Source organism: Platichthys flesus, chromosome 15 (assembly GCF_949316205.1).
Source record: "Platichthys flesus chromosome 15, fPlaFle2.1, whole genome shotgun sequence".
Classification (NCBI taxonomy): domain Eukaryota; kingdom Metazoa; phylum Chordata; class Actinopteri; order Pleuronectiformes; family Pleuronectidae; genus Platichthys; species Platichthys flesus.
In genome coordinates this window covers 187602-203600 of record NC_084959.1, presented here as the reverse complement: position 1 = coordinate 203600, position 15999 = coordinate 187602, and the positions used below count along the sequence as shown (strand labels likewise).

Sequence of the window (15999 nt, the reverse complement as noted above, 5' to 3'; positions counted from 1 at the left end):
ATCAAAGTGAAAAAGTGAAATCAGAGGCTGATCCAACCTGCGTGACTTTGACAACTCATCATGTGACTCGTGGGTGTGGCCTCCTCCTGCCTGATGCTCCTGATGAGTTGGTGGATGGCGTCCTGGGGGATCTCCTCCCAGACCTGGCTCCAGGGTCCTCTGGGGACATTGAGCCTCATTTACTAACACAAGTGCAAAATCGCTGCCGGGTTCATGACACGTGCGCTCCAGCTGATTGGTTCTCACCACCTTGTGTACGTTTAAGAATCAGAATCATTCTAAATTGATACCACATGTCCCCTCTCTTCAATCAGCATACGACCACGCCTCTATTTGTCCTTATAAGGACATGTGTTAGTCATAGAGGCACAAGTGTAAGTTGTTGTGTGTAATGTGTTGTGCATAACGTGTTGTGTTGTGTGTAATGTTTTGTTCAAAACGTGTTGTGCATAACTGAACAAGATGCTTCAGATCTACACAGACGAACTCTCACATTCACCTGGGTTCAACTTTATTTACTCTTTTTATTTGATATTATTTATTTATTTTTATTTTCATTATTTGTGTTTATTTCCGTTTCATTGATTTAAGTTGATGTTAAAATGTGTGAAGGAGTCGCAGATGTTCCCCGTCGGACCACGTGGCGGCAGTAGCTGCTTCCGGCGCTGGAACTCGTCATCTGCTGCGCCGGAAGAGGAAGCTCTTTCTTTTCTGTGTCAGAGTGAAGACCAGACGCAGCTCGGTGAGTTCCCGCTTCATCTTCTGACATCTGCGCGTCCTCTTCATCCTCTGTGGGTAAACTGTGCTGCGCGGCGGCTCCTCTTCTTCTGCACTCTCTCGCTGTGACGAGTTTCTCTGTGAGTCGAACTGAATCTTTATAAAAGATCCATGTTTGTGAGACGTGAGCCGCGACGCCATCTTGTCTCTGCGCTCGGTCCAGCAGCGGAGAACCGACAATATTTAGAGTATTTGTCACAGGTGAGGCGCGTGCGTGTCACGGTGTGTCCACCCCGACGTGAAGCGGCTGCGCGTGTTCGTTCGGAGTAGCTAACATGCTACAGCAGCTCACGCAGAAGCTAACATGCTACAGTAGCTAACATGCTACAGCAGCTCACGCAGAAGCTAACATGCTACAGACGCTTCGGCTCCTCTGTTTCCTGTTGATTTAGTTAAACTCACGTCAGTCGTGCAGGTCTCACGTTACGTCAGAGCCCTGAGAGTATGATATCATTCAGTGATGTGTGTTCACACGCGATGACGTCATGAACTGGCGGTTACAAAGGTGTGATGGTCACGTGATTAACTTGTCTTACTAGCTTGCACCACTGTCCACTAGCAACCAAACTGTGCACGGAAATGTCGCCTGTTTGATTAAAACGTTAAACGCGTTTTATCTAACGTTCAAATTCAAACTGACGTCTTCGCCTCAGTTTTACATCTTGGACACCAGTTTGTCTCTGAAGTGCAATGCATCATGGGATTGCTGCTCAGTGGTTGAGACGTGTGGTGGTGACGGAATCTGTACGAAGGATACGATTCTGAACTGAGGCAAAGTCACAGTTGATCTCGTGTCGTACGACGTCAGACATGAATGAAGTGATGTCACGATATTGATGCTGAAGGTGAAGGACGAGGGGACGTATAGAGGTGTTATCTCCTCGCAGCTAGTCGTAACGTTTCAGTAGCTCGCACACAAACAACTCTGTAGTTAGACATCGTAGTTTTTACATTTCATGCAGTTACGAAACTGCAATAATGGTAAAAATCAGTTAGACTCAGTACCGTAATGTTCCCTGACGTGGACCAATAGGAGTGAAGCTGACTAGGTGGTCACGTGTCCTTCCTGTCCAGTGACAAACAGGTGGTGAAAGACACCGATTGGTTTGAGCGTGTGGTCGTCGGCCATTTTGAAGCTGTAATGTTTGTCTGAAGTAACTCTTTTTCACCTCCCTCTCTTCTCCTCCGTCAGAACAATGGCTCCTCGTAAAGGGAAGGAGAAGAAGGAGGAGCAGGTGATCAGTCTGGGTCCTCAGGTCGCTGAAGGAGAGAACGTTTTTGGCGTCTGTCACATCTTCGCTTCCTTCAACGACACGTTCGTCCACGTGACCGACCTCTCCGGGAAGTAAGTGACCGTCTCCGAGGCTAACACCCGACTGCAGCTCCCAATGAGACGTTAAAGGTTATAAACACATTCATGAAGAAGTTAGTGAAGGTCTCCTGGATCTGAGTCAAACTGAGTTCACTGTAAAACATCACAACTCGTTTCTCTCTCTGTTCTTAAACATTAACAAATGGTTACCTCCCATGTTTGTCTCAGACATCATAAAATGAGCAGATTTGTTTTAACATCTTTATTAACTGATGAACCAATGGGATCAGACAACCATGTGTGCACGTGGAGATGTAATGTGTGTGTGTGTTCCAGGGAGACGATCTGCCGTGTGACCGGGGGGATGAAGGTGAAGGCCGACAGAGACGAGTCCTCTCCCTACGCCGCCATGTTGGCCGCTCAGGACGTGGCTCAGCGCTGCAAAGAGCTCGGGATCACCGCCCTGCACATCAAGCTGCGGGCGACCGGCGGAAACAGGTAAACACTGATCAGCTGATCCTCCGTCCTCTGGAAGCTCTGTCACATGTCATCACAACTCTTCAGTTAAACCGTGTCTCTTGTTTCAGGACCAAGACTCCAGGTCCTGGAGCTCAGTCTGCTCTCAGAGCGCTGGCTCGGTCCGGCATGAAGATCGGACGCATCGGTAAGCATCACCCCCCCCCCCCCCCAGGAAGTAGTTTCTAAGTCAAAATTAATTCAGAACCAAGAGTCTAACTTCTTGTTGTTCTTTGTTTGTCCAGAGGACGTCACTCCGATCCCGTCGGACTCGACCCGGAGGAAGGGTGGACGTCGTGGTCGCCGTCTGTAAACTGCAGGAAGTTTTCTGATAATAAAAGATTAAAGTCAAAACCTTGAGCCCGACTGTTTCCTTTGATCAATCACCAGTGGTAGAAGTCCCAACACGAGCTGCAACACTGATTAGTTAATTTACTGCATTGTGGTTTTGGAACCAGTTGCTTCAGTCGAGGAATTTCAAAATAAAACGTCTTGAACTTTGACTGTCGGCTGTTCGTTAAACAAAACGAGTCCAGAGGCGACAACTAACCTTTCCCATCATGCAGCAGTGTTGTGTGGAAAAATGTAATGTTTGCTCAGTTAAACTTTATTGAGTTTTAAATGACAGAAAGCAGAGAAGTAAAACATGAAGGCAACTTTTACCCACAATGCACTGAAGGAGCTTTTGGATAAATATGAAGTCATTACTCCTCAGTTAGACGGCTGAGGACGTCCCCCTCCGCGGTGTCTGCGTCGTAGATGATGTCTTCAGGGTTCGGAGCTGGAGGACAGAATTCCTCCTGAGGGAGAATCTTCCGGAAGATCGACTCCGCCTGAAAACCAGTAATCAATACATATTATAATCAGTCAACATGAAGCGTCACAATCAGGTCTTAACTGGTCACAACTAATATAAACAACTGACTGAGAAACTGAATCCTGTGTCTTCAACGTTTTGGTGTTTGGGAAACTGGTGCAGATAAAACTGTCTTTTTAGTATAGGTAATGACTTGAAGGGCCAGTAGGGGGCCTCAAAGTATGAAAACAGTCATTCAGCCCATTCTAGGAAATTCGTTATTGAAACGTTTGTACTTCCGTGTGATTTCATCTTTATCTCTTCTCTCAGCCTCCGAATCCACGGTAAGATATCAGGTCTTTATATTCAGACGTCAGAAAACACAACTTGCCTCCAAATTGCTCCTGTGGTGTCATCAAGCCCTGACTTGAAACGAGGTCATTTACACAAAAAGTCCTCTTACTTTCTGAGGAGGTGCATTCAGGGACCTTTAGGGTTTGACACTTGATTTGATATCGAGGCATGTTGTGATTATTTACATCTGTAGATAAGCTCCTGATTTCTGGACTCGAACACCTCACCCTCAGATAATGAGTGAAACCTAATTTTTGGGTGAACTACTCCTTTAAACTGGGAAATCCTTTGTTCACATCCATTCAGACACAGCTGACTCTCGTACACAAACACACACTTAAACTCAAACTCAAATCAACATAGTTTGGTCTGAATTAACACAAATGGATTGTGTTAATTTGATGAAGCCCAGGAGGTGATTCACATGTGAGAGACGTCACCTGTGTGATGGCGTGTTCGTGGCCCAGCTCTCCATCTGGTCCAGAACACACGTGCACGTTTGATGGAAGGTTGTGACAATCGACCACCGACCCGTCCACCATGTTGAAGTACAGACACCAGAGGACAGACGGACGCTTGCCTGCACACAAACACACAACTCAACGCTTTAGACGTAACACGTGTTAACTGTCACACACGACAAGAGCAGCAGATTGTGTGTGTGTCTGCGTCACCTTGGTCATGTGACTCTGGTATGTGGAACATTCTGGTTACCAGTGGAGACAGGTCCTGGTAGGCGGAGCCAGTTGATTGACAAGTGAGGTGGACCAGATCTATGGAGACATAAGTCATCTTCTATAGTTTTCATGGTTGGAGGACAAATTACACCTCAAACTGGAGAACTGATTGGTCGATGAAATGAGACATGACCGATCATGTAATTGGAGGCGTGTCCACTCACAGGTTCCTGGGGGACACGTCATGGTGGACGGACAGAGCTCCACCATCTTCACCGACGGACTCCCCGCTGCTATTGGAGGAAGCGTAACCATGGAAACCTGTGGACACAAGACAGAGAATCACAAGTGATGGTTGAGTCAAGGACGCCATGTTGGGATGTGACCTGATGGTGGCGCTGCAGGGTCAGAGGACTAACCTGCTGCTCAGAGTCAGTGGGCAGGACGGATCCGTCAGTGATCAGGACGGCTCTGCTGATGAACCTGAACGCACAAATCACACACATCAGTCCATGATGTCCCACCAGACAGTCGTCATTGTGTCCCCTGTGTGTCCTCACCTGGTGGGCGTGGCCACCTTCTTCCTCTCCGCGGCCACATAGCCGTCCTCCACCACAAAGTGGCTGCAGCTGATTCGCTGTCCTCTGATGTCAATCACCGCCTTGCACCTGAAACAAGGAGGGACGAGCTCAACGAAATATTCAGCTTCTGTTGATCAGTAAAGCTTTTTATTATTATCCTGGTGCAAATTGAAAATAACTTTATCCACACCTGACAACAGATGTCACATGACACGTCACTGGTCAGGTGGTGTAATCAGGAAATAGATTGTCTACTCTGTAGTTAGTTGCTTAATACACAGAATGCTATGAATGAGGAAGAGTGATGGTGAAGTGGAGATCAGTGACTGTATATAAAGAGGATCAGTGACTGTATATAAAGAGGATCAGTGACTGTATATAAAGAGGATCAGTGACTGTATATAAAGATGATCAGTGACTGTATATAAAGAGCTCTGGTACCTGTTGGACTCCTGGTCGACGATCACACAATGGACCGAGTGTCTCAAACAGTAGATTCCTCCAAACACAGCACACATCCTGCAACACAAGTGATAGACAACCATCATCCAATCAGCATGAAGGAACAGTCACATGTGAAGCTCAAAGATTGGCTAGAGTCTAGACCAATCACAGCCAGCTGTTGTCCTCACACCTACAGATAGAGAAGTTTGGTTCTAAGATTTTACAGAAACTATAATAAATAAAGTCTGCACACGACTCGTATCATGTGTGTTCACGGATCATCATATATGTAAATCAACGCAGCCTCAGACATTCATACTCCACTGTAATGAGACAGCAGGGTCACCAGGACAACATCCTTCAGATGACAGAGAGAGAGAGAGCGAGAGAGAGAGAGAGCGAGACAGAGAGAGAGATAGAGACAGAGAGAGAGATAGAGAGGCAGAGACAGAGAGAGAGATAGAGAAAGATAGAGAGGCAGAGAGAGCCAGAGAGAGCCAGAGAGATAGACAGAGAGAGAGAGACAGAGAGAGATTGAGACAGAGGCAGAGAGAGATAGAGAGAAAGAGACAGAGGCAGAGAGAGATAGAGAGAGAGACAGATATAGACAGAGAGACAGAGAGAGACAGAGAGACAGAGAGAGATTGAGACAGAGACAGAGGCAGAGAGAGATAGAGAGACAGAGACAGAGGCAGAGAGAGATAGAGAGACAGAGACAGAGGCAGAGAGAGATAGAGAGACAGATATAGACAGAGTGACAGAGAGAGAGAGAGAGATAGAGAGACAGATATAGACAGAGAGAGAGTCAGATACACAGAGTGAGAGACAGGGGACGGACAGACAGACATGTTCTTACCTACAGAAACACTGCGGTATCTCTCCAAGGCCATAGACAGGAAACAGGAAAGGCGTGTTGCCGTAGCGACCCAGGCAGCGCAAGAAGTGGCGTGTGGAAGCAAGCCCCGCCTCTGTGGGTGTGTCCTCTGTCACCATTGCAATAGAGTGGACAAGGAAGTGTTGCAGGTTGTCTCCAAGCTGCTGGTCACGCAAGAACTCCAAATATGGCCGACCGTTGTAAGCTGGAAAGAAGACGGCACAACTTTACCCATAATGCTCTGGTGTTATGAATGACATCATCACATCAGCAGGCAGACAGGTGAGGTGTCTCACCTTGCTGCTCCTCAGTGTCCTCAACACAGGAAGTGAGGAAACGCATCAACTTCCTCTTTTCTACCACAGAAAGCTGACGACTCGCAAACACATCAGCTCTACTACAGGGCACCTGAGAGACAGACAGGTACAGAGAGTCAGATGGGTAGAGAGAGTCAGACAGGTAGAGAGAAACAGACAGGTAGAGAGAGACAGACAGGTACAGAGAGTCAGATGAGTAGAGAGAGTCAGACAGGTACACAGAGAGAGACAGACAGGTACAGAGTCAGATGGGTAGAGAGACAGACAGGTAGAGGGAAACAGAGAGAGACAGACAGGTAGAGGGAAACAGAGAGAGACAGACAGGTACACAGAGTTAGACGGGTACAGAGAGTCAGACAGGTAGAGAGAAACAGACAGGTAGAGAGAGACAGACAGGTACACAGAGAGAGACAGACAGACAGGTACACAGAGTCAGATGGGTAGAGAGACAGACAGGTACAGAGAGTCAGATGGGTAGAGAGAGTCAGACAGGTAGAGAGAAACAGACAGGTAGAGAGAGACAGACAGGTACACAGAGAGAGACAGACAGACAGGTATACAGAGTCAGATGGGTAGAGAGACAGACAGGTAGAGGGAAACAGAGAGAGACAGACAGGTAGCGGGAAACAGAGAGAGACAGACAGGTACACAGAGTTAGACGGGTACAGAGAGTCAGACGGGTAGAGAGAAACAGACAGGTAGAGAGAGACAGACAGGTACACAGAGAGAGACAGACAGACAGGTACACAGAGTCAGATGGGTAGAGAGACAGACAGGTACAGAGAGTCAGATGGGTAGAGAGAGTCAGACAGGTAGAGAGAAACAGACAGGTAGAGAGAGACAGACAGGTACACAGAGAGAGACAGACAGACAGGTACACAGAGTCAGATGGGTAGAGAGACAGACAGGTAGAGGGAAACAGAGAGAGACAGACAGGTAGCGGGAAACAGAGAGAGACAGACAGGTACACAGAGTTAGACGGGTACAGAGAGTCAGACGGGTAGAGAGAAACAGACAGGTAGAGAGAGACAGACAGGTACACAGAGAGAGACAGACAGACAGGTACACAGAGTCAGATGGGTAGAGAGAAACAGACAGGTAGAGAGAAACAGACAGGTAGAGAGAGACAGATAGGTACACAGAGAGAGACAGACAGGTATAGAGTCAGAAGGGTAGAGAGACAGACAGGTACAGAGAGTCAGATGGGTAGAGAGAGTCAGACAGGTAGAGAGAAACAGACAGGTACACAGAGAGAGACAGACAGACAGGTACACAGAGTCAGATGGGTAGAGAGACAGACAGGTAGAGGGAAACAGAGAGAGACAGACAGGTAGAGGGAAACAGAGAGAGACAGACAGGTACACAGAGTTAGACGGGTACAGAGAGTCAGACGGGTAGAGAGAAACAGACAGGTAGAGAGAGACAGACAGGTACACAGAGAGAGACAGACAGACAGGTACACAGAGTCAGATGGGTAGAGAGACAGACAGGTAGAGGGAAACAGAGAGAGACAGACAGGTACACAGAGTTAGACGGGTACAGAGAGTTAGACGGGTAGAGAGAGTTAGACGGGTACAGAGAGTCAAACGGGTAGAGAGACAGACAGGTAGAGGGAAACAGAGAGAGACAGACAGGTAGAGGGAAACAGAGAGAGACAGACAGGTACACAGAGAGAGACGGGTACAGAGAGACAGACGGGTAGAGAGAAACAGACAGGTAGAGAGAGACAGACAGGTACACAGAGAGAGACAGACAGACAGGTACACAGAGTCAGATGGGTAGAGAGACAGACAGGTAGAGGGAAACAGAGAGAGACAGACAGGTACACAGAGTTAGACAGGTACAGAGAGTTAGACGGGTAGAGAGAGTTAGACGGGTACAGAGAGTCAGACGGGTAGAGAGACAGACAGGTAGAGGGAAACAGAGAGAGACAGACAGGTAGAGGGAAACAGAGAGAGACAGACAGGTACACAGAGAGAGACGGGTACAGAGAGACAGACGGGTAGAGAGAAACAGACAGGTAGAGAGAGACAGACAGGTACACAGAGAGAGACAGACAGACAGGTACACAGAGTCAGATGGGTAGAGAGACAGACAGGTAGAGGGAAACAGAGAGAGACAGACAGGTACACAGAGTTAGACAGGTACAGAGAGTTAGACGGGTAGAGAGAGTTAGACGGGTACAGAGAGTCAGACGGGTAGAGAGACAGACAGGTAGAGAGAGACAGAGAGAGACAGACAGGTAGAGGGAAACAGAGAGAGACAGACAGGTACACAGAGAGAGACGGGTACAGAGAGACAGACGGGTAGAGAGAAACAGACAGGTAGAGAGAGACAGACAGGTACACAGAGAGAGACAGACAGAAAGGTACACAGAGTCAGATGGGTAGAGAGACAGACAGGTACAGAGAGTCAGATGGGTAGAGAGAGTCAGACAGGTAGAGAGAAACAGACAGGTAGAGAGAGACAGACAGACAGGTACACAGAGTCAGATGGGTAGAGAGACAGACAGGTAGAGGGAAACAGAGAGAGACAGACAGGTAGCGGGAAACAGAGAGAGACAGACAGGTACACAGAGTTAGACGGGTACAGAGAGTCAGACGGGTAGAGAGAAACAGACAGGTAGAGAGAGTCAGACAGGTAGAGAGAAACAGACAGGTAGAGAGAGACAGACAGGTACACAGAGAGAGACAGACAGACAGGTACACAGAGTCAGATGGGTAGAGAGACAGACAGGTAGAGGGAAACAGAGAGAGACAGACAGGTAGCGGGAAACAGAGAGAGACAGACAGGTACACAGAGTTAGACGGGTACAGAGAGTCAGACGGGTAGAGAGAAACAGACAGGTAGAGAGAGACAGACAGGTACACAGAGAGAGACAGACAGACAGGTACACAGAGTCAGATGGGTAGAGAGACAGACAGGTAGAGGGAAACAGAGAGAGACAGACAGGTACACAGAGAGAGACGGGTACAGAGAGACAGACGGGTAGAGAGAAACAGACAGGTAGAGAGAGACAGACAGGTACACAGAGAGAGACAGACAGACAGGTACACAGAGTCAGATGGGTAGAGAGAAACAGACAGGTAGAGGGAAACAGAGAGAGACAGACAGGTACACAGAGTTAGACGGGTACAGAGAGACAGACGGGTAGAGAGAAACAGACAGGTAGAGAGAGACAGACAGGTACACAGAGAGAGACGGGTACAGAGAGACAGACGGGTAGAGAGAAACAGACAGGTAGAGAGAGACAGACAGGTACACAGAGAGAGACAGACAGACAGGTACACAGAGTCAGATGGGTAGAGAGAAACAGACAGGTAGAGGGAAACAGAGAGAGACAGACAGGTACACAGAGAGAGACGGGTACAGAGAGACAGACGGGTAGAGAGAAACAGACAGGTAGAGAGAGACAGACAGGTACACAGAGAGAGACAGACAGACAGGTACACAGAGTCAGATGGGTAGAGAGAAACAGACAGGTAGAGGGAAACAGAGAGAGACAGACAGGTAGAGGGAAACAGAGAGAGACAGACAGGTACACAGAGAGAGACGGGTACAGAGAGACAGACGGGTAGAGAGAAACAGACAGGTAGAGAGAGACAGACAGGTACACAGAGAGAGACAGACAGGTACACAGAGAGAGACAGACAGGTACACAGAGAGAGACGGGTACACAGAGTCAGATGGGTAGAGAGAAACAGACAGGTAGAGAGAAACAGACAGGTAGAGAGAGACAGACAGGTACACAGAGAGAGACAGACAGACAGGTACACAGAGTCAGATGGGTAGAGAGACAGACAGGTAGAGGTACACAGAGAGAGACAGACAGGTACACAGAGAGAGACAGACAGGTACACAGAGAGACGGGTACAGAGAGTCAGACGGGATGACTCACCTGTTCCACGTTGTCATGGCGATAGGTCAGTATCCTACTGACATTCTTGAACTCTGCATAACGACTGACGTTCGACTTGATGAGCAGATCAACCAATGAGCCGCGAGAATACATCAACTGGAGAAGAAGAATAGAGTTAATATATAATGTGTTTATATTTTGTTATAGTGTTAGTGTATAATGTGTTAATATGGTTATAGCGTTAGTATATGTTTTTATATTGTTAGTGTTAGAATTTAATGTGTTTATAATGTTATAGTGTTAGTATATAATGTGTTTATATTGTTATAAAGTTAGTGTATAATGTGTTAATATTGTTATAGAGTTAGTATATAATGTGTTAATATTGTTATAGTGTTGGTATATGTGTTAATATTGTTATAGCGTTAGTATATGTTTTTATATTGTTAGTGTTAGAATTTAATGTGTTTATATTGTTATAATGTTAGTATATAATGTGTTAATATTGTTATAGCGTTAGTATATGTTTTTATATTGTTAGTGTTAGAATTTAATGTGTTTATAATGTTATAGTGTTAGTATATAATGTGTTTATATTGTTATAAAGTTAGTGTATAATGTGTTAATATTGTTATAGAGTTAGTATATAATGTGTTAATATTGTTATAGTGTTGGTATATGTGTTAATATTGTTATAGCGTTAGTATATGTTTTTATATTGTTAGTGTTAGAATTTAATGTGTTTATATTGTTATAATGTTAGTATATAATGTGTTATATATATATATAATGAATCTAAAGCACGCAGGCCAGTAGCAGTCGTCTGTACTCCACCCTGCTTTGTTATTAGAGGAGCAGTTAAGTTCAGTAAAATCGCTGCTATACGACCGTTCAAAGAAGGGGGGGGAGTTATTACATCATTATGGTAATTATTAAATCCTTATTAATGGAGAAAATACTACATCTGTGAGTCTCTCTCCAAGCTTCCAGTGTTTCTCAAGGAATTCTGGGTACTGCTCCGTCTGGAGTGAGGGTCTGCCAGAGGACTATACCTCCGAGCACTTGGCTCCGCCCCTCCATCCACACAGGGACGGCCCACCCCGACACGTGGACTCACAAGACGAAGGGGAGGGGCTAAGGGCCTCGATGTTGCGTTACCTTGGAGACAAGGTCGATGTTGAACCTGCGTCCTTCCTTCACCAGCTGAGCGTAGCTGATCTTCTTCCTCATTGGCTCTGACTGGCATTGAGGGACAGAGAGGCGGGACTGAGCTGTCTCTGGCTCCTCCCCAACAGTCTGAGCAGCCTGTGATTGGACATAACATCTGTCTGTCACCATCATAAAGATCTGTGAATGGCTGTAAGACATCTTTTTTGAGCCCACCCTCCACACCTGTTCTTCCTCTTCTCCTTCAGCTACTTCCTCTTTCCTTTCTTTGTCCTGTAAACCTGGAATTAAAACAAGAACATGGATCATAACATGTTCCTCAAGGATCATAACATGTGGCTCATGGATCATAACATGTGGCTCATGGATCATAACATGTGGCTCATGGATCATAACATGTGGCTCAAGGATCATAACATGTGGCTCATGGATCATAACATGTGGCTCATGGATCATAACATGTGGCTCATGGATCATAACATGTGGCTCATGGATCATAACATGTGGCTCATGGATCATAACATGTGGCTCATGGATCATAACATGTGGCTTATGGATCATAACATGTGGCTCATGGATCATAACATGTGGCTCATGGATCATAACATGTGGCTCATGGATCATAACATGTGGCTCATGGATCATAACATGTGGCTCATGGATCATAACATGTGGCTCATGGATCATAACTTGTGGCTCATGGATCATAACATGTTCCTCATGGATCATAACATGTGGTTCATGGATCATAACATGTGGTTCATGGATCATAACATGTGGCTCATGGATCATAACATGTGGCTCATGGATCATAACATGTGGCTCATGGATCATAACATGTGGCTCATGGATCATAACATGTTCCTCATGGATCATAACATGTGGCTCATGGATCATAACATGTTGCTCATGGATCATAACATGTGGCTCATGGATCATAACATGTTGTTCATGGATCATAACATGTGGCTCATGGATCTTAACATGTGGCTCATGGATCTTAACATGTGGCTCATGGATCTTAACATGTGGCTCATGGATCATAACATGTGGCTCATGGATCATAACATGTGGCTCATGGATCATAACATGTGGCTCATGGATCATAACATGTTCCTCATGGATCATAACATGTGGCTCATGGATCATAACATGTGGCTCATGGATCTTAACATGTGGCTCATGGATCATAACATGTGGCTCATGGATCTTAACATGTGGCTCATGGATCTTAACATGTGGCTCATGGATCATAACATGTGGCTCATGGATCATAACATGTTGCTCACGGATCATAACATGTTATTCATGGATCATAACATGTGGCTCATGGATCATAACATGTTATTCATGGATCATAACATGTGGCTCATGGATCTTAACATGTGGCTCATGGATCTTAACTTGTGGCTCATGGATCATAACATGTTGTTCATGGATCATAACTTGTTGCTCACGGATCATAACATGTGGCTCATAGATCACAGAGTGGAGATGTGAGACTGAGCTTGTCATCTTAATGTGAAGTTAAAATATGTACATACATGTTAATAAATGTAAATATGTCAGTCCACAGTAATGCTGCTCATTAAAATGTGATTCATCATCAGTGTCCCAGTGAAGAAACAATATTTAACACAAAACTAAAACCTGTAGATCCTGTCTCTGTTTCTTTAACAGCGTCCTCAGCTTCTTCTTCTTCTTCTGTGGTGTCTGGAGGATCAGGAGCTTCCTCCTCCTCCTCCTCGTCTTCTTCACTATAAACACACCACACCTGAGAGTCAGAGCTTCAGGGGACTAACCAAGACAACAGTTAACCCAGGAAGCTGTTTATCTGATAACAAACGAGCTGAGGTCTGGTAACAGCTGTGTCCCTCTGGTGTTCCAGTGATTCTGGTTATTAAGTGGGTCGTGGAGACTCATGAATTTACCTGGTGTAACAGAAAACCTGCAGGTTAGTGACGGAGGCGGAGTCAGAGTTACACAGATAGATCAGCTCTTCCCCTTCCTCCACCAGGCTGGACCAATCCTGGACCGGCTCGGACTGAGACTCCTCCTACCACACACACACAGGTTAGAACATTCACAAGACCTCTGACATCACTTCCTGCAGTAAATCAGCAGCCAATCAGATGTGTGCTCACCTGGTGCTGCTGGATCCAGGTGAGCAGGCTGTTGAAGGTGAAGCTGGCCCAGTTGGCTGCGTAGTAACTCCTCCTGAAACCACAGGAAGCTGCGTCACTTCCTGCTGGACTTTACACTTTACACTCTACACTTTACACTTTACACTCTACACTCTACACTCTACACGTTACACGTTACACGTTACACGTTACACGTTACACTCTACACTCTACACTCTACACTCTACACTTTACACTTTACACTTTACACTCTACACTCTACACTCTACACTTTACACTTTACACTCTACACTCTACACTTTACACTCTACACTTTACACTTTACACTCTACACTTTACACTTTACACTCTACACTCTACACTCTACACTTTACAGGGCTCCAGTGATTCTCACATTTCATTCATCAACAAATGATTCAATGAATCAAAGAACAACTCATCCACTGATCAATTCTCCCTTAAGACAACTATTGACAAATAGGAAATAAAGATTTAGATTTTTAATACCTGGTACATTGATACTATTTAGTTGATGTGTATCTAAAGTTTTTATAATATATTTATATTAATTTATGGATTTTTAACTCATTTTGTTTTATTATTTCTGTTTAATGTTATTCAGTCCATTGAGTCATAGGATCGATCAGTGATTCAGAGTTTTTGATTGATAAACTGACAGACTGATGACAGACTGACAGACAGACAGAAGACCTACTGACTGATTACCTGTCGACATGAAGAACTCGCTGACCGACCCTGGAACAGGCAGCAGCCACCACCGACTCCACGAGCCCTACAGACACGGAGCATCAAGAGTCAGTGAAATGTAGATGACGCTCGTCACAGGATCACGTGACCAGAGCAGCTAACAGCCGGGCGCTAGCTGCTAGCCGTTGCCTTTCAAATGAAGGGGCCGTTAGCCGCTAGCTAACCCCGCTCTAGGTCCTAGGTGGTCCCAGGTTAACCCGGGACTCGGTGTCATTAGCGCTCAGACGTCACAAACCCAGGTGATCGTTTACCTGTGCCCAGAATGACGACGTCAAATTCAGACGGTAGATCCTCGGCAGCCATGTTGCTTGTTTGCAGGGAAACTCTGTCACATGACAGGGATCAGTGATGACGTCATACACGGCAAACGTTTGACTTTTCAAAATAAACGTCACATTACACTTTTAAACTTAATTTTAAATTGTTGTAAGGGGCGGTGTGGACACTGGACCAGAGGAGCAGATAATAAACATCAGCTGAACACAGATCAGTGGTGACGCTTCATGACGCGTTCCATCTGGTTCACTCATGGGCTGGAGCTTACTGGAGCTTCATCAGAATCAGAATCAGAATCAGAATTCTTTTTATTGCCTTGTATATTTTCACATACAGGAAATTGCCTTGGTGTGGTTGGTGCACTTTACAAACAACAATATAAAAACAACAATATAGAGCAATATAAACATCAATATAAAAAACAACAATATCGAAAAAATAATATATACAGTAAATGTGTTGTGTGCGGTTTTAAGGTGCAAAGATTGGTGGTAGTGCCAATAATGTAGTGTTATAAATTATGTGCGAGGGTGGGGGGGGGGGGGGGGTCAGCAGAGTCAGTGTGATGGGGGGGGCTTGTTTGTGAGCCCCACTGCCATGGGGAAAAAGCTGTTCAGGTGACGCGAGGTTTTAGTCCTGACGGCCCGGAACCTTTTCCCAGATGGAAGTCTCTGGAACAGGTGGTGACCGGGATGGGAAGGATCAGCGATGATCTTGCCTGCTCTCTTTCTGGTCCTGGAGTGGAACAGGTCTTGGAGAGCCGGCAGGTCACAGCCGATGACCTTCTCAGCTGACCGAATGATCCGCTGCAGTCTGCCCTTGTCCTTGGCAGTGGAGGCAGCGAACCAAACGGTGATGGATGAGGTGAGGATGGACTCAATGATGGCTGTGTAGAACTCAACCATCACTTTCCGCGGCATGCTGAATTTCCTCAGTTGCCGCAGGAAGAACATCCTCTGCTGGGCCTTCTTGGTGATGGAGGTGATGTTCTCCGTCCACCTCAGGTCCTGTGCTATGATCGTCCCCAGGAATCTGAATGACTCCACTGTTTTAACTGGGGAGTCGCACATGGTGAGGGGGGCGGTTTGGGCTGGGCTCCTCCTGAAGTCTGCCACCATCTCTACAGTTTTTGAAGCG

At 46.1% G+C, this 15999-nt stretch overlaps 2 protein-coding genes across 4 annotated transcripts; one reads left to right on the top strand and one right to left on the bottom strand.

The window, feature by feature from the left end:
- Positions 1–606: 606 nt before the first annotated feature.
- rps14 (ribosomal protein S14) lies at positions 607–2959 on the top strand. 3 transcript variants are annotated; one of them, XM_062405849.1, is made up of 5 exons: positions 607–742; positions 1970–2122; positions 2426–2587; positions 2677–2753; positions 2851–2959. In XM_062405849.1, exons 2-5 carry the CDS (start codon positions 1974–1976, stop codon positions 2916–2918), a joined length of 456 nt encoding a protein of 151 aa, XP_062261833.1. In that variant the 5' UTR covers positions 607–742; positions 1970–1973; the 3' UTR covers positions 2919–2959. The 3 variants fall into 3 exon arrangements, with proteins under 3 accessions (XP_062261833.1, XP_062261832.1, XP_062261831.1); XM_062405848.1 differs by having other exon boundaries at positions 683–791; XM_062405847.1 differs by having other exon boundaries at positions 710–857.
- Positions 2960–3191: 232 nt separating this feature from the next.
- chm (CHM Rab escort protein) lies at positions 3192–14908 on the bottom strand. Its single transcript, XM_062405846.1, has 17 exons — positions 14838–14908; positions 14545–14611; positions 13819–13891; positions 13606–13730; positions 13325–13431; positions 11900–11955; positions 11666–11812; positions 10547–10663; positions 6628–6739; positions 6314–6536; positions 5455–5532; positions 4993–5100; positions 4852–4915; positions 4657–4753; positions 4430–4528; positions 4196–4335; positions 3192–3438 (listed from the first exon to the last, which is right to left on the bottom strand). Exons 1-17 carry the CDS (start codon positions 14887–14889, stop codon positions 3310–3312), a joined length of 1794 nt encoding a protein of 597 aa, XP_062261830.1. The 5' UTR covers positions 14890–14908; the 3' UTR covers positions 3192–3309.
- Positions 14909–15999: the final 1091 nt, after the last annotated feature.

What these genes read in the sequence shown, in the direction of transcription:
- rps14 (XM_062405849.1), top strand. Translation starts at nt 1,974, where the DNA reads ATGGCTCCTCGTAAAGGGAAGGAGAAGAAGGAGGAGCAGGTGATCAGT. An exon ending in CGGGCGACCGGCGGAAACAG is followed by an intron (nt 2,588 to 2,676) that starts GTAAACACTGAT and finishes CTCTTGTTTCAG; the next exon opens with GACCAAGACTCCAGGTCCTG. An exon ending in CATGAAGATCGGACGCATCG is followed by an intron (nt 2,754 to 2,850) that starts GTAAGCATCACC and finishes TTGTTTGTCCAG; the next exon opens with AGGACGTCACTCCGATCCCG.
- chm (XM_062405846.1), bottom strand. Translation starts at nt 14,889, where the DNA reads ATGGCTGCCGAGGATCTACCGTCTGAATTTGACGTCGTCATTCTGGGC. An exon ending in CGAGTTCTTCATGTCGACAG is followed by an intron (nt 13,892 to 14,544) that starts GTAATCAGTCAG and finishes CTGTGGTTTCAG; the next exon opens with GAGGAGTTACTACGCAGCCA. An exon ending in ACGAACACGCCATCACACAG is followed by an intron (nt 3,439 to 4,195) that starts GTGACGTCTCTC and finishes ACTGGTTTTCAG; the next exon opens with GCGGAGTCGATCTTCCGGAA.